Here is an 18,362-nt window from a genome sequence, read left to right on the forward strand (position 1 = left end):
TCTTCCCCCTTCCCCTGCTCTCTTCTGACCTCTCTCCCTCCCCACCTCCTCCCTTTCCCTGCTCTCTCCTCCCCCACTTTCCCTCCCTGTTTCTCCCCTTTTCTGTGTCTCTCTATCATAATGATTATTCAATTACATTGTTATTATTACTGTAATTGCTATTGTTGTGTCAGCTAGATTTATCTGGACAAAGTATCTGTGAAGTCCTCTGAGACATCCTTCTGAATTATTATTATCAACATTCAATATTCCAACCAGCTGCTTAAGGATCTTATAAGAGATATTGTGCAAGGGAACCCACGCAACGGGTCCACGAGAAACCAGCCAGGCGAGTCACCCGTTGCCCCTAACCTCATCAAGGGAGGCCAGGAACTGGTCCCAGATGGCAGAGAATTTTGTAAGTGAGTTAGTCTTCAGGAACCTCTCCAGCCGTAGAGGTCATGTCCATCAACCACAATTGAAAAGAAGGTGAAGAGGGGGATTTCCATTCCTTCAGAATGAGTTTCTTGGCAACAGTTGTCCCCTGCATCAGAGACTGCTGCACAGCTGTAGGGAAGTTCAGAGAGTACTCCGAACAGCCAAAGATGGAGAGTTCTGCCTCCAGCTGAAGGGTTATTTTGTAGGCCTTAGAGCACATAGGCCTACTTAAGTTAGTCGGGCTTCCTAGCATTAACTGCCACTGACTCGTATCAGTTTATCACAACACACTTAAGCCCCTTTACTAGTACTTTATATTAAGTGGAGTGTATAACAAGGTTAATCACACCCACTGTGAGAGTACTGCTTCAAAAGTTAGCTATACTGTAGAGCTGCTGATCGCAGCTAAAAAGTACCGTTAGCCATTATTTAGCTGGTTACCATGCCCCACAGAAACCATTGCTCCTAGCCAGAGTTGAATCACAAACCAATTTAACATTATTCAACCATTTAAAACAAGTTTGGAAGAAAGCAATGTTAATCTACAAACCTAATAAAAAACTACCAGAGTTACCAGCCAGCAGTGACTAATATTTGCATTTGAAGGATAACGAAAACATTATTCGGAGTTTCGGCCACATCAAGTTGTAATGCCATCCAATATGCATACGCTGCCTACCATGTGACGTAACTTTGGGAAGCCTTCACAGCGTTTCCACAACATAACTGAGAGGAGCCTATATTCAAAATACTCTTGTCCATAAACTACCATTTGAACGTTAATATGATTAGAAATATTGCGCATCGCACACTCATTTCTAGCTTTGCGCATGCGCACTTGAGCAACTGTGTGCCGCCGCGCCGGCCGCCTTATTGTATTGTGGTAGTGAAATCTTGAAATTTCAGATGGCAATGTTAGCCTTGTAGTTCATTCTCAGCTAAAGGAAAATAGGAGAATGTTGAAATAATTTTCCAAGACAACACAAGAATTTCCAGGAAATCTTTACTTTTTCCATGTATTTTCCTTGACTGGAAAATTGCTCAGCTCTTTCCCAGTTTTTCCAGGATTTCCAGGAAGCGTCGGAACCCTTCTGCCACCACACCGGGGACGATGTCAGGCCCTGCCGGGCACTCTGAAACAGAGATGTCAACAACAGTCACTTCCAGGTAGACAACTGCCCATTGATTTGAATTCCGGAGATATCAGCAAACTTGTTTATTGTTTATCTATGTTGTCATTTTCAGCGTAACTGTAACGTTAGGGAGGGGGGGGACATTTAGATTGTGGGACCATGGAACCTAGCCTGGTAAACCAGCCAGTCACGTGAACTCACATTTCATTTCGTTCTGCGAGACCGTCTGGCCTCAAGCCCTGGGAGGGCGTTGGATGTGGTGGATGAGCCAATCAGCGACTGCACTCAGTGCCCTGTGATTGACAGCGCAAGTTGGCCAATCAGGAACGCCACTAGCACTGCACTAACAAATAATAATGGCTGCCTCCCTACCTGTCCGTCTCGAGGAGTAATGTCAATGTTCGTCTAGTTTTTTTCCCCCCAACGGACACACCGCGGATTTATGCCTCCGCCATTAGTTCAGCTTGAAAATGGCGTTCGAGAGGTCACAGTGACCTTGACCTTTGACCTTTGACCACCAAAATCTAATCAGATCATCCTTGAGTCTAAGTCCATGTTTGAGGCAAATTTGATGACATTCCGTCAAGGCGTTCCTCAGATATCGCGTTAACGAACATCGGACGGACAGACGGACGGACGGACGGACGGACAACCCGGATCCATAATGCCTCCGGCCTGGCTATCGCTGGCAGAGGCATAACAACAACATACAACATAATGAACATTCAACATCACAGTGGTGCTACCAGCCACGTAAGGTGCTTATGTGCTGCAGTCGATGTACTTGAGATCTCACACAAGGGCTCTATAGGAAACCAGCCGTGCGAGTCACCCGTCGCCCCTGACCTCATCGAGGTAGGCTAAAAACGGGTCCCATATAGTTTGAAATTTTCTAAGTGAGTTGGTTCTCAGGAACCTGAATCTCTCCATCCGTATAACAGAGATCATGTGTATCAACCACAATTGGAAAGAGGGTGAAGAGGGGGACTTCCTTACCTTAAGAATTAGTTTTTTGGCAACAGTTGTCCCCAGTGTCAGAGATTGTTGCACAGAGAGGACTCCAAGCAGCCAAAGACGGCGAGTTCTGCCTCCGGCTGAAGGGTTATTTCGTAGGCCTTAGACTAATGTTTGTCCAGTTCAAACAGCCATAAAGTGCAGTTATTGCAGAAATAGACTCAACAATTAAACAAGTACAGGAGTATCGCCGCAACCGCAGAGTTTCTGTGCGGAAAATATGTTTTTGCCATTAGGCTCGTTTGAGTTGCTGCCTCACCTGGAAAGCAGACGAGAGCAACCGAGGACAGTCAGGCGAGGCATTAACAAGTCGAACACCCCCGACTGCACTCACTGCTGCTTTTCTTCTTCTACAGTTTTGTTTAACAGCAGTTTGTAAACAAACAAAAACATGCATTAGCGCCACCCACACTCACTGCTCAAATGACCCAGCCCTTCAGATTACTTATTTTTATTTTAATGTAGGCATTACAGGTGGTATTTATGCAAAATATGGAGTGACAGCTTGGAATAGATATAAAATTGAAGTTTATACACTTCACTGTGGGTTTGTGATGCACCTGTGTTGAACCAATGGGCGCTCAGCTTGATGCGTTTCTCGTCATCCTCTGTCATCCGCAGTCCGGCGCAGTTGGTGAGGAGGAACTGCGGCGCCTCGCTCCAAATCTGTGCCCGCCTCGCTCTCACGAGAGTCCCGTGGCTCACACACGCAGGCGGGCAGGCGGAGCAAGTCGGACAACTTTTCTAACCATCATGCAACGGGGCAAGCCAGGCGCTGGTCGAATCTGCGCAGAACTTGCTCATCTAAAACGAGCCTATTCTCCCGACTGGATTTGGGTTTGACTGGATCCAACGCTGATTGGCTGAAGCATTTGTCTGTCAAGGCAAGTACACCTGCCCAACCTCCACCCACTGCGATACACTGGGAGAAAGCTTAAGGCCAGACGGTCTCGCAGAACGAAATGAAATGTGAGTTCACGTGACCGGCTGGTTTACCAGGCTACATGTAACCCTCTACTGAAACATAAGGTAATACATCAAAAAATAAAATGTTTATATAAGGATCTATATTGCATAAGAAAGAAACCGATATATATTTGTCAGCAGCACTCACCCAGCGTCTCCACCACATGGACCTCATTGGTGCCATTCACGATGGAGTAGGTGTAGTAGAACCAGCAGTCGTTTGCATCGCGCTCCTTGCAGTGAAACACCTGGAAGCTGTGATCGTTGGGCTGGGGCAGCATGTCGCGACCCTTCACCTTGATCAGCTGGAAGTAGCTGCAGTCTCGCCCGCACGTGTCCTTCTTCTCCCCGGCCTCGAACGCTCGGCACTGGACGCACTCCCTGTGGAGAGAGGAGGGGTCAGTTAGGATAGGATAGACTTTTATTGTCCCGAAGGAAATTTGTCTTCGACATACACCTTATGGCTGCTGTTTGGCAGGCAACACGTACATACAGACAATACATACAGCACATACATCAGAACTATTACAGTAACAGTTGGCAAAAGTCATGCTCATTGGTGGATTTTTCTTAATCGGAGCCTATCAGCAACACTGTGCCGCCAATCTGGCCACATGATAGGCATGAAAGATATTGATTTAGTTTTTGTTTTTGCGATTTTTTTTACAGACTATGGTTGCGATGGATATCATCAAGTTTTTCTTTTAGAACTTTAAAATCTGAAAAGTAATTGGTAATTTGGTGTAAAAAGTAATTAAAAAAGAAAGTGATTTTGCAACAAAAAGATAGATGTCAGTGTGCAGCATTTACTGAGTTGGAGTCTGATGAGAGGTTTTCACCAATATACTTGTATACATGCAGTAACCTTGGTTACCTAGTAACACAGTTACATATTCCATATGTATGGGTACTGTCCCCCCTGGAGCAGTTGACGTGGATAGTCTTTAAGACACACCCACTACGTGGGCCATGCACGGCTGTTAAAGGATGGCTTTACCGGTAATCAACACACTTTGTATCATCTCGGTCTTATAATCACATGGGCAGTGTTTTACCTTCTCTCTCCGTTTACTTCACAGAAAAATGCCTGCAGAAACTCCGCCCCCACCAGCTGCAAGTCATTAAGGCTCTCAATGCGACTCTCCATGGATGTGCGCATACTTAAAAATAAAAATAAACAATAACAGCTGCCCCGGGAGCAGATTCTGCCTCTCCAGCAGAACCTCCGCAGCTCCGTTGTGACGTGTTGTGACGTAAAACACGTCACAACGGAGCGCTTTGCCAGAGGAGGAAATGGGAGATCTCCATAAAGAAAACAGAGAGAGAGGTAAACACTGCCAACGTGCTTATATTACTGAGATTATAATGATACAAAGTGGGTTGATTACTGGTAGAGCCATCCTTTAAGTCCAGGTGTGCATGCATTCACTGGTTAACATTGATTGGAACGATTGACGTCTTCTTGGAGAAATAGTCTCTTCACTCAGGAACCAAGGTTACCACGTAACCGAACGTTCTCTATTGTAGACTATCTCTCCACAGTTACATATTCCATATGTACAGGGACCCTGTCAGACATCACGAGGGGACCAAGGAGACAGAGCAGATGCAGCTCCTTAAAGGAGAATTCAGTTTTTTTTGCACCCCGGACCTTATTTCCAGCTTAAAATATGCTGTTTTACTCACCCAGAGAACTTTGGTTTCATTCTGATCGCCATAGAAGATATTCAGGTCCGAGTATAGTCAGAACTGGCCAAAACGGGCGAAAACGGGGCATACGTAGTACACACTGTAAATAACGTATTTTCTGCAACGTAGCGTTCATATCCTCATAATATCTTTTTCATAAATGAACGTGAATCCCTTTAGTCTCCTCCGAGCTGCCTTGGTTTCCTCATCCGAGGTCTGTGAATCCAACTCTCGCCCCAAGTCCCGCTGAAGTCTCGTGAGTTTCCTGCTCACTCCTTTGTCTACCTGGGCCATTTTCCCACCACTATCGACTTGTTTACAACAACGGATGAAGAGCTAATCAAAATTGAAGAGCGGACGAGGAGAGAGAGAGGAACAACAGGCCAGGGACAAACAAGCGCTGCACGGCCGAGAACAGAGGAGGAATCTGCCTCTGTTGGATTCACAGACCCCGGATGAGGAAACCGAGGCTGCCCGCACCACTCGGGCGGCCCCTGTTCGAGACAGAGTTCATCGCCCTGTGTGTGTCCAATGGAGATGCACTGTCAACGCCCACTAAGCCCTGCTTCACCATCCAAGGTTGGAAGGGTACAGTTCAATAGACTGACCTGTGTGGGCCTCAGACCAGACCTTAGGGCAATTGACGCAAGTGATGAGCAATAAGCAGCAACAGCAATGTTTGGCGATTTTACTGGGGGTGCAGTTGCACCCCCTAGTGGTCAGATGAAGACATTGACATTTCTACATGTAAACAGACTTCCATGGCCGACATTGCTGAGGCTGTAGCAGGCTAATTTTGTATGCTAGAGTGAAGATACTGGTATTATATCATGGCTCACAGAGTAGAGTGTGTACCATATAAGGCTCAGTCCTTCCTGCAGCTATCCGGGTTCCAATCTAGCCCGCAGTCATTTGCTGCATGTCTATTCCTCTCCCTCTCCCATACCTTCACGCCTCTCTCTCTACTTTGAGCTATCAAAAAGTAATCTTTCACTATATATACATAAAAGCCTATTGGGAAACCTGGATAAAGTGCAGACTCCGGGGCAGGTGGGGCAGATCTCGCAGGTCGGGCCCTGGAACTTGGGGTCGGTGCATTTGCAGATGCCGCACTCACAGTGTCCGCGGCCGTTGCAGATCTGTTTGTTAGAGGCCAGGCAGGCGGACGTGTCCAGGGAGCAGTCACAGTCGCTGCCCGTGTAGTTGGCGTCACAGATGCACGTCCTGCATACGCAGCGGCCGTGTCCTGGAAGAGCAGAGGAGAAGAAAAAGGTTAATGAAGAGAAAACAGAAGTAGCCGTTTTTTTATGGCATTCCAGCATGGTTGAAATGTGTCTGATTAATCAGATTGCATGATTGAAACAAAAATGATTGGTTGTATGCCTCCGCCAATAAGTCACGGCCCGGTTGTTCTGTGCGTGTTGCTGTGTGTTGTGTGTTTTAAGGTCTCTGTGTGTTTTGGGCTTTTATTTCGAAGGCCTGTGTGTGTTTTGGGCTTTCATTTGGAAGGTTTAGGTTGTGTGCTTTTATTTTGAAGGTTGTGCTTTTATTTTGAAGGTTCTGGGCATTTATTTTTAAGGTTTGGGGCTTTTATTTTGAAAGTTAGTGGCTTTTATTTTCAAGGTTTTGGGATTTTATTTTTTAACATTCTGTGCTTTTATTTTGAAGGTTCAGGGCTTTCATTTAAAATGTTCTGTGCCTTTATTTTGAGGGTTCTGTGATTTTTCTTTATGTTTTGTGCTTTTATTTTGAATGTTTTGGGCTTTTATTTGGAAGGTGTGTGTGTCAGTAATTTGTGTGACTTAAAGCAGCTACGAGCAACTTTTTCGATTGTTATTAAACAGTATAATTACAATATTGATGCATCACATCTTACCTATAATAGTAGCTGAGACCAAAGCCGTGTCAATTGGAGATTGCTCCCTTAGGTGATTATTAAGTCTGTGTCTGTCTAAAGTCGCGTCAACAGGGGGCTCTATCTCTCTCTCTCCTACCGCCGGCCCGGCTACACCCGGAAGTGAAACGCGGAAGTGAAACCCGGAAGTGAAACGCAGCTGCCTGCCTACGCCGTTTGCGCTGCCTAGCAACATAACATAAACAATGTGAACGCCACGCATACTCTCGGGAACATCTCTCGTTATATTCTAACAGGTTTTTTGGAAGTTATTTTGTGGTTATGGCTGAAGTGGCTGCTGCAAACCGTTTCATTTCACTTCCTGATCTGCCCTGGCCACAGACAGACTAACACTGGCCGATTCACTCGGGGTTCAAGCAAGACTACTCTGCGTTGGTCTCGTCGACTATTAGAGGTAAGATGTGATGCATTGATATTACATTTATACTGTTTAATAACAATCGAAAAAGTTGCTCGTAGCTGCTTTAATGTATTAGCATATGACTTCTTGAGTTATGGCCAAAAACATCTTTTGTGAGGTCACAGTGACCTTGACCTTTGACCACTAAAATGTAATCAGTTCATCCTTGAGTCCAAGTGGATGTTTCTGCCAAGTTGAAGAAATTCATCTTGGCATAAAAATAATAATCTTCATCTATATAGAACATTTCAAAACACTTACACTTTTACAAGGGAGCAAAAAGACAAAAAACTAGAATTAACAGCAAACGCAATGACAGCAAGGTACATTTAGAAGCCAAGAAACAAACGTAAACCACAAATGGGAGGTCAAAAACAATTATTAAAAGATCATTACATAAAAGCAAGTGTATAAAAAAATACACTTTTAAACCATGCAGGCACAACTCCTTGTGCAGGTCGTTCCAAAGTCTAGGAACCTCACGGCAAAGCCCTGATCACCTCTAAAAAAATATAATATACTGTGTATGCAGTGGCGGCTGGTACCTTTTTTCCACTGGGGGCGCTATACCAAAAATCAAACATGATGACTTGGCCACCTTGTGGCTTAAAATTTCATTTTTGTAGCATGCATCTTCATCTTAGCACAATTACATGCTTTCCTTTAAATGTAGCTTTTCTGAACTGCTGCACAGTGCGCGCGCACACACACACACACACACACACACACACACACACACACACACACACACACACACACACACACACACACACACACACAACACACACACACACACACACACACACACACACACACACACAGGCTGCACAAACATGGAATAATTTTAGGTGATAACAGGCTATAATATGAAGGCTAACATTCCACAAGGCTTTTTTTTTATATCCAATTAAAAAAAATAGTAGCCACTTGTATCCAAATCCAATAGGCCTATTAAGCAAGGATCTTGTAATTTCATAACCATCATTTTAGGCTCACATCACATCTATAGCTGAATATCCTACTTTAATGTATATATATGCCTAATTATATATGTATGTATTATTTAATATAGCCTATGTATTTAGACATGTATCATAACTAATTCATTTGATTATCCTTCGAAATCAGGGTTACTGTATACTGACATTTCAGATCACTTCCCTATATTCCACCTCTCTTCAGCAAATGCCAGTATACATAGAGACAAAAATGTTAAAGCAAGTTTCCGTAAGTTTAGTGAAGCTAATATTATACGCTTTAAGGAAATGTTTGAGGATGTTCAATGGGATAATGTCTATACTCAGCAGGATGCTAATCTGGCATATCAATCTTTTCTCCAGCTTTTCAAAGGTGTTTTCAATGATTGTTTTCCTCTGGTGAGCCTCAAAACCAACAAGCGTCATAGTCTAAGCAAACCTTGGTTCACTTCTGGATTAATGAAATCCTCTATTAAAAAAAACAAATTATATAAAAGATTTCTGTCAAATCCAACTCTGCATAATAATGAGAAGTATAAAAAATATAAAAACAAATTTACACATCTACTCCGTATAGCAAAGAAGAAATATTATTCTGATAAATTTAAAGAATCTACTAGCAACATAAAAACTACATGGAATGTAATTAATGAACTATTAAATAAGAAAAAGGCTCAGTCGAAATTCCCATCCCAATTTACAAATGGTGAGACCTCATTCTCTAGTCCCTCTGACATAGCAAATGGTTTCAATGACTTATTTTCTAATGTGGGTAGCACCCTTGCAAAAAAAATTCCACTTACAAATGCCAGCCCTATAGATAATATTACTGGCTACTTTCCTGCCCTATGTAGCTTCGAACCTCCTACATACAATGAAGTGTACAACATTATTATGAAACTTAACAACTCAGCAGCGGGTCATGATGAAATCAAGACCAAGCTCATAAAAGAAGTAGCTTCCTTAGTTAGTAAGCCATTAACTCATGTCCTTGCTGTCTCTTTAAAAACTGGTGTGGTCCCAAGTGACCTTAAAGTAGCAAAGGTCTTACCACTCTTTAAAGAAGGTGATCCTGATGTCTTTAACAATTATCGTCCTATTTCTGTTCTACCCTGTTTTTCCAAGGTTTTGGAGAAACTGGTTTATGCAAGAGTGTTGAAACACCTCAACGACAATAACATTCTGTACAAACACCAATATGGATTTCGTAAAAACCACTCAACCTATATGGCTCTCTTGCAACTTATTGATAAAATATCTGCAGCCTTGGATAATAACATGTTTGCAATTGGTATTTTTTTGGACTTATCGAAGGCTTTCGATACAGTGGACCATAGTATTCTACTGTCAAAACTCCATCGTTATGGATTTCATGATGTTGTCTTCAAATGGCTTGGTGATTACCTTGAAAACAGGGAGCAATATGTCTGTATTAATGGTCATAATTCCAATAGAACCAAGTTATATTATGGGGTGCCCCAAGGTTCAATCCTTGGGCCTCTCTTATTTCTAATCTTTATAAATGATTTTGCATTAAAGTCCGAATCTGCTTTGTCCATCTTATTTGCAGATGATACCAACATTGCTGTCGCACCCTCGGACTTTGATTCCTTGATCAGAGAGGCCAATACAATTTTAACATACACCTCAAGTTGGTTCCAGTTAAACAAGCTTTCCTTGAATGCCAAGAAGTCAAATTTCATAATTTTCAGAAATAAAAACAAAAGTTATTCCAAACAGAATTCAAAACTTCTCATTAATAATACTGAAATAAAACAGGTGTCTTCTTCAAAATTTCTTGGTGTTTTAGTTGATGAAAATGTATCATGGAAAAACCATATTGATTATGTGTGTAACAAAATTATGAAGTCTTATGGCATTATCAGAAGGATTTCATCACTGGTAAATCGCTCCTGTCTTCTGTCACTATATTATAGTCTGATATATCCTTATTTATCATATTGTAATATTGTTTGGGCCAGTACATATCCTTATTCTCTTCAGAAAATCCTGTTAATTCAAAAGAAATTTCTTAGACTGGCTACGTCATCAAATCGTTTTGAGCCATCGGCCCCTCTGTTCAGGCAACTAAACATATTATCAATCTTCGATATAAACGTATATCAGACTACTGTTTTTATGTATAAATGTATGCACCAAGAATTATTTTTACCTACTGTTTTTTATAATTTCTTTGTACTGAACTCTAATGTCCACTCATATCCAACCAGACAATCACATAACATTCACCTTCCATTTTCCCGCACAAATTTAGGTCAATTTAACATTAGATATAGAGGTCCATCCTTATGGAATTCCACCCCCCCTTCAATCAGAACCTGTCAATCATTGCCTATTCTTAAATCTAGAATGAAAAAAACCCTGTTAAATCAATAACATCTCTTATCTGCATACATGTTTTTATCTCTTCTTCTTTACTTTCTTTTCTTTCTTTTTGTTCGTTAAATTTTAATTTTATTTCATACTTACTGATTTTATTTCTACTTATGTTATACAAGTAGAGGCCTCGTATAGGCCCTTGCGGGTCTCCTGCCTCTACTTTGCACATTTATTGTCGTGTTGATAACTATCAGTATTTTTTTGTATGTTTGAATATGTGCTAAATAAACAATACAAATACAATACAATCTGTATGTAAAAACAATTTGTTCCAGCTTGTTAATTTGAACAGAGTCTACTTTATAAACAGTTTGTATTGAATATTGAACACTGGTATAGTGCCTTACTTTAGTGTTCTGATTGCTTTATTTTTTTCTTTACTTTTTTTTTTTTTTTTTGGTGTGATGCTTTTAAATGTAGTGTTTTTGTTTGTGTGTCTTCTTATTGGACCTTATGTGTCTGTCAATAAAGAGTTGATTGATTGATTGATTGATTGATTGAATAATGGCAGGTTCACAGGCTACAAACATTGATTGGCGGGTTTGATGACATAGCCTGTGTAATGGTAATGATCATAATGGTTCATGGTTTTGGCATTCACTTGACTAGACTATCATGTCATCAGAGTGTGATAGCTCGTTATCATATTTTTGCTAAATAAATGGACTATTCACATCCGCACATATTAATTAAACAAAGGAAATAACAGACAATGTTTCACCAACACAACAATTTTCACCTACTGGGTGCAGTGCAGTTCATCCTCCCCAGTCTACCTTCTCTGTCTGACCGGGTCTCTGCTCGCCCCTCTGCCCGCTGTGTCTGGTCCCCCCGTCTCCTGAAACTAGGTCAAACCCTCACCTTGTCTGCTCCACCCCTCCGGCACCAGAAGAATCATTGCACACATTTGCAGGCTTTCTTCTTCTCTTTTCTCTTCCAGTGAATGAGTATTTTTGTAAGGAAAGTAACCGAATAAGTCCCAAATGTCTGATTTCATTTGATTTCCGTGGTTTGCAGCATTTCCTGAAAGTCCAGCAAGCTGCTCTCACACATTTAATCATACTAGCGAATTGAAATCGTTCCTCGGCTCCCCGGACAGACTTGATTGGTCAGGTGCGCTGAGATCTGTGCCCTGTGGGCAATCTGAATTCAACAAATTAGAGATCAGCCTCAGCTCACATGCTTATTAAATGTTTAATCGGCCGAATCGTCCACATAGACACTTCATTGTACCGGCGCCCAAAGCAGGCGGGGACAGTATAATTCACACAGATTGGATCCTGCTGCACTGGATGCCATGCTGGCTGCCCACTTTTAACCTGGTTCTGCTGCCTGGTCAGGAAGCAGGAAGCCTGCTCCCCCTGCTAACATCTTCTACCTGGCAGGTCCAGTCGGCAATGGTGACCAACACCCTGGGGCCGTTGGGGGTGTTCCTGTCACATCTGACAACAAGCAAGACCCCAAAAGTTGGCTCTGGTGTCCCACTTAGTGGGACAGATGAACAACCTCACCAGACTGACTGGAGAGAGGGGCGAGGTTGTATGTGAAAGCTTTATAGCCTCCACTCTACAGGTTGCCACTCAATCCCTGACAAATAGTGCAGCTACTGTGTTTTGACCATAGACAGTAAAGGTTTTGACAGAATACATGGACCGGATGCTATTGGGCAATGCTCTCCAGTTTCGTTGTATCCCACCTCATTCACACGAATAAGCAACCCGTTCTCACTCTGAGCGCGTTGCATATTGACGCTTTGTCCTGTCCCTTGTGCGTCGCTTGTTACTAACATGGTACCCTTGAGCGACACATGAAACGACTTGGGCTTTCCGACTAAACTCAATGCAAACCCATGGAAGTCATCTTTGACGCTTATGGCAACTGCTCCCCTATTAGCCTAACTGCTCCACCATTAGTCAACTGCTCGCCCATTAGGGTCTGGAGGAGCTAACCTCTCCCAGACCCTAACCCTAAACCTAACCTCTCCCACCCCATGCCTAAACCTAACCTCTCCCAGACCCTAACCCTAACCCTAACCTCTCCCACCCCATGCCTAAACCTAACCTCCCCCAGACCCTAAACCTAACCTCTCCCACCTCCCACGCCTAAACCTAACCTCCCCCCAGACGCTAATGGTGAGCAGTTGACTAATGGGCGAGCAGTTAGGCTGATGGGGGAGCAGTTGCCATAAGCGTCAAAGTTGACTTCTATGGGTTTGCATTGAGTTTAGTCGGAAAGCCCAAGTCGTTTCATGGGTCGCTCAAGGGTACCATGTTAGTAACAAGTGGCGCATAAGGGACGGGACAAAGCGTCAATATGCTACGTGGTCGGAGTGAGAACGTGTTGGAATAAGAGAGCTGTTCATGGAAGTCAGAAAGACTCTTTCTATTCCTGTAGTTCTTCTGGAGGACAGGAAAGTGGTCTTTACTCTGGATCTCTGCCCACTCACCATCACATCACACAGACAACATTCTGAATTGTCACAGTGAACAGATGAGTGGAATTGGTGCAGCCTGGTAACAGGTTCACCACACAGGAAATTATTGAGCTTTGCCTTTCAATGGATAGCCTATGTGAACAGCAGACAATTTGTCTATTGCCTAGCCCCTGTATCTTTTCCAATTGTCTGGACTTCAATTGCACTTCAATTGCTGTGTGCCACTGGGAATATGGGTCTCCTTATATCTATATGACCTAATCCTCATGGCCTGGTCCAAATAATGTCTCACATGATCCAATTGGTGCAGACCTAACTGTTAGGCTTTGCAGTCAATTGGAAGAACAGTGTACCTCAACTGTGCCAGCAGGCAGGGCCGTAGCCAGGATGGGGGAAAGTGTGGACGATTCCAAGGGCCCTTGACTGACAGGGGCCCCATTCCTCTAAATTGGGCTTCAAATGGCCAAAATTGGGAGAGAGAATGAGGATTCCGATTCCGACACAGCAGTGGGAGCAAGTGGTGACATGGAGGTGAGTGAGAAAAGGTGACTGAATAATGACACAACAGTCTAATCCTAATGTTAATATTCCTCTAATCTGGCGACAAAGTGGACAAAATGTTTTTTGGCGGCGACCAGTCGTCCCCCCCAAAGTTGAATCGGTGGCTACAGCCTTGCAGCACCCCCTACCTTTGAAGAGAAACTCCGCACATCTTTCAGGACAGGTGCGTCGGGCAAAGACAAAAAAGTCCGTAATTAGTGAAAAAAGAGTCCCGCACACTGTTAAGTTGCAATCAAATTTGTTTTAATGTGACATTTCGGTCACCAACCTTTTTCAAACAAACATTTAGCAGAGGTGAGAAACCCAGCTTAAATAGGGGCTGGCTGTTTCGTTGCAGCCAATCCAAGCTCCCCACGGAGACTGGTGTTCAGCTCTGACAAGACAAGTCAATTAACTAAAAGGTACAACACTGAGTGATCTGTACAAATATAAACATTTTACAAATACACTTCAATAGGTGAATAAGTAAATAAGGTGAAGCTCCACAGGGAAATAGACAGAAAGACAACGATAAGAAATAGACAAAAAGGCATAATAATACAGTGGTTAATTTAGGCCAGACTGTCTTCAATTAGGTCCTGAGGAGGAATCCTCAAGGAGCCAAGGAGCCTAAACCTTACATGTGTGTGCTGGGCACAGAACAGTCAGGCTCTCTCCTCATAACCCCTGTCGACTGTGTCCACTTCCACACATGTATGGAAATACACTATGGATTATCTAGAGAAGTCTCTGTGTGTTCTCCCTTAAATTTATTGTCTATTTATCTCTTGTAATTATTCATTTTTTCTCTTGGTTACTGTGAAGCTCACTCACATGTGTATAGGCTATCTGCGCACAGGTTTCCCCTTTTAACTTTTCACTGCGGGGTCCCTGTTGCTCAGGACCCAATTGAAGACAGTCTGGCCTAAATTAACCACTGTATTATTATGCCTTTTTGTCTATTTATTATCGTTGTCTTTCTGTCTATTTCCCTGTGGAGCTTCACCTTATTTACTTATTCACCTATTGAAGTGTATTTGTAAAATGTTTATATTTGTACAGATCACTCAGTGTTGTACCTTTTAGTTAATTGACTTGTCTTGTCAGAGCTGAACACCAGTCTCCGTGGGGAGCTTGGATTGGCTACAACGAAACAGCCAGCCCCTATTTAAGCTGGGTTTCTCACCTCTGCTCAATGTTTGTTTGAAAAAGGTCGGTGACCGAAACGTCACATTAAAACAAATTTGATTGCAACTTAACAGTGTGCCGGACTCTTTTTTCACTAAGCACCCCCTACCTAAAAGTACTTCCAGTGCCACTGGCCCATACTGTCATGCACCTTTTTGGTCTCTTCTCAGCAGCAGCTCATCCTTTGATTCCAATTGTGATGCACATGTGACACCTGTAGAGGTGGTTTGCCAGACTGAGTTTAGACCCATGATGGCACAAACAACACCTGTTGACCATAACCCAGCAAGCACGGACGGACCCGGACGAATCGAGAGAGCCCAATTGGGGCAAGATCAAGTCATGACGAGTCAGATCTGGACCAGAGTATCACGTATCACTATCCAACTAACTTAACTCACCACTGAAATATCCATGAGGATAACTAAATGGTTGCAATCAATGTCAAATAAATTGCATATTTCTCAGTCTGGTCTATTTTTTATTTTTTTTCCTCAATATTTTTTTCCCGATTTTTTATCCCATTTTTATCCCCCATTAGTGCTAATTTAATGTATTTATCCTGGTTGCTGCTCCACCCTCTGCCGATCTGGGGAGAGCCGAAACTGGCTCCATGCTTCCTCCGAGACATGGGCAGTTAGCCAGCCGCTTCTTTTCACCTGACAGGGGAAGCTTCACCGGTAGGACATAGCACGTGGGAGGTTCACGCTATTTCAACCATTTCCCCTCCCTCCGAACAGGCGCCCCTAACGACCAGAGGAGGCACCACATTAGCAACCAGGATATTGCATCGAACACTCATTTCAGTAAATTATTGAATCATGAAATCCTTTTGGGAATTGTGTGAAGAGTAGTGTCATTAAGTAGAAGGCCTATGTCCTATGGCCAGTTCACAATACAATGACAACTCACCATATTACTCAATCAAGAACATAAGCGAGAGATTACTCTTGAGAATTAATTATTCTACTTTACGGGTGAGAAATCACCCCTCAAGATTGAATAGTATGGGTAGATCATACAGTACCTTCTGTGGATCCTTACATTCCTGTGAGTCTTCCAGTTTTTGATGTTTGTGTCTGTAATGTTCCTAGATGTCACAGTGCTCAAATAAAGACTAAAGTTTAGGTGAAAATTGTGTTAGAATTAATGTCACTGACACTTTGAAGAGCCCATCTGACCTCTTTATTTGTCAGACAGACTCACTGGGCTTGCATAAAAGCTAAGCAGCTAGCTTTAACACTTAATTGATAAATCATCAGTAAATATCCTGAAACTTAGCCTAAATTATATGTATCAGTCCATAGAAACCAATTATTGTATGTGGTGACAAAAATTCCATTCATCAATGTCCATCATACCAAAATATTATCTAAGGACATAATACCTTTTCCCAGTTTAATTAGAATTAGAATTTGACCACTTGAGTGGTACTGATAAGTGAAATTTTGGGCTTTGAATTTTCTCCTTTTTTTGCTCTTTTTGTCCAGAAATAGGGTCAAGATGTGCTTGAATCATAACAATAACCATTTTAATGAATTCCTTGGGTCATAATTATATGATTATATGGAGAAATGTGTTAATTTGTCTCTGTATGTTGTTTAACTCAAAAGTTATGCTATTTTCCAAATTTATTTTTTTATTTTTCGGGTTTGTGATAAGTGTAATAAAGGGTTAAAAATTAACCCCATGGGACATTATTTCAGCCTGTTACCTGGCAGAATATTAAAATAGACACTTCAACGATTAAGAAAAACAGGTGGCGGAAGAAAATCCACCCTATGCGCGTGGACCTATTTGTCCATCTAGACTAATAGAATCTGAGTAATCCTGAAAAGCTGACTGATCACCTCCTTGAAGGTATAAGACCCATGACAAATACAATGTTACAGTAGTGCAATAAAACCAGGAGGCCAGTGACAACCCTCACCTCCACAGAGCTTGTTGTTGGAGCGCTCACAGTTGAAGTTGTCACACTCGCAGAACTTCCCGCTGTACCTCTCTTCAGGATTGTCCCTGTTCTTGCACTCACAGTCACCACAGACGCAGTCTCCGTTGTTGCTGCAGATGTCCGTGCTGCTGTCGCTGCGGCAAAATCTGTCATCCAGGTCCTCCATCCGCAACAAGGTATATATTAGTGCATTTAAAATGTCATTATACTGTAGGCTATTGTTTGACAGTGTTTATTTACTTTTTTTTATGCATCCCATTGTAGCCCCCCTTCATTATTAGAGATGTAATAATTGTATAGCCTATACAAGATGACTGGCTTCTCTGTTACTCATTGCTTCTTTGTGTCAAAAGGGTAAAGTTTAATAAAGAAAAGTATAAAAGGACCATAACTGGGACCAAAATGGCCACAGACATGAAGTCATACATAAAAAGTGACTCAAGCATCCTGGACCCATCTCCTGGCAATAATTATGATTTGGCCACTCACCCAGCGATGTCCGCGGCGTTTCTGGCCGTCCTAGCGTTGTTTTGAGATCAATAGCGTCCAAGTCAGTTGTAAAATGGAGCTGATTTGGGGCCAAGTGTGAGCCTGTCTTTCCTGCATCTAAATAGCTATTTTTATTCCCGTTTTCGCCACATATGGTCGTAATGTGATCCCTCAACATCCACCAGAGTGATATTTCGCCCCAGGCCATTTCCTGGAGTCTCCCAGGGATCAAATTGCCTCAAACGTGATCTCGGTCACCAAGTCTCGTAAAGTCCCGCGATACTTTCCTGCCGACTGGCCAACTACAGGTAGGACGCTTTGTGGTGGTGGTTTTAGCGTAACCTATGTGGGGTTTGGCGTAACCTATGTGGGATTTGAAATAACGAAGGTTATGCCAAACCCCACATAGGTTACGCTAAAACCACCACCGCAAAGCGTCCTACCTGTAGTTGGCCAGTCGGCAGGAAAGTATCGCGGGACTTTACGAGACTTGGTGACCGAGATCACGTTTGAGGCAATTTGATCCCTGGGAGACTCCAGGAAATGGCCTGGGGCGAAATATCACTCTGGTGGATGTTGAGGGATCACATTACGACCATATGTGGCGAAAACGGGAATAAAAATAGCTATTTAGATGCAGGAAAGACAGGCTCACACTTGGCCCCAAATCAGCTCCATTTTACAACTGACTTGGACGCTATTGATCTCAAAACAACGCTAGGACGGCCAGAAACGCCGCGGACATCGCTGGGTGAGTGGCCAAATCATAATTATTGCCAGGAGATGGGTCCAGGTTAAAAAAAAACAAAATTCTCCTTTAACTTACTGTGCATGGTGGATCCATTCCAT

The 18,362-nt window shown here is 42.8% G+C and overlaps 1 protein-coding gene across 1 annotated transcript; it reads right to left on the reverse strand.

Moving 5' to 3' along the window:
- Positions 1–1,458: 1,458 nt before the first annotated feature.
- Positions 1,459–17,190, reverse strand: LOC310792186 (integrin beta-1-like; the record flags this gene model as incomplete). The annotated part of the gene is made up of 4 exons (XM_083653915.1): positions 1,459–1,550; positions 3,679–3,911; positions 6,243–6,465; positions 17,004–17,190. The coding sequence occupies 4 exons, from the start codon at positions 17,188–17,190 to the stop codon at positions 1,459–1,461; spliced, it is 735 nt and encodes a 244-aa protein (XP_083510041.1).
- Positions 17,191–18,362: the final 1,172 nt, after the last annotated feature.

This window comes from Poromitra crassiceps (genome assembly GCF_964638095.1).
Source record: "Poromitra crassiceps genome assembly, chromosome: 17".
In the NCBI taxonomy this organism is placed as follows: domain Eukaryota; kingdom Metazoa; phylum Chordata; class Actinopteri; order Beryciformes; family Melamphaidae; genus Poromitra; species Poromitra crassiceps.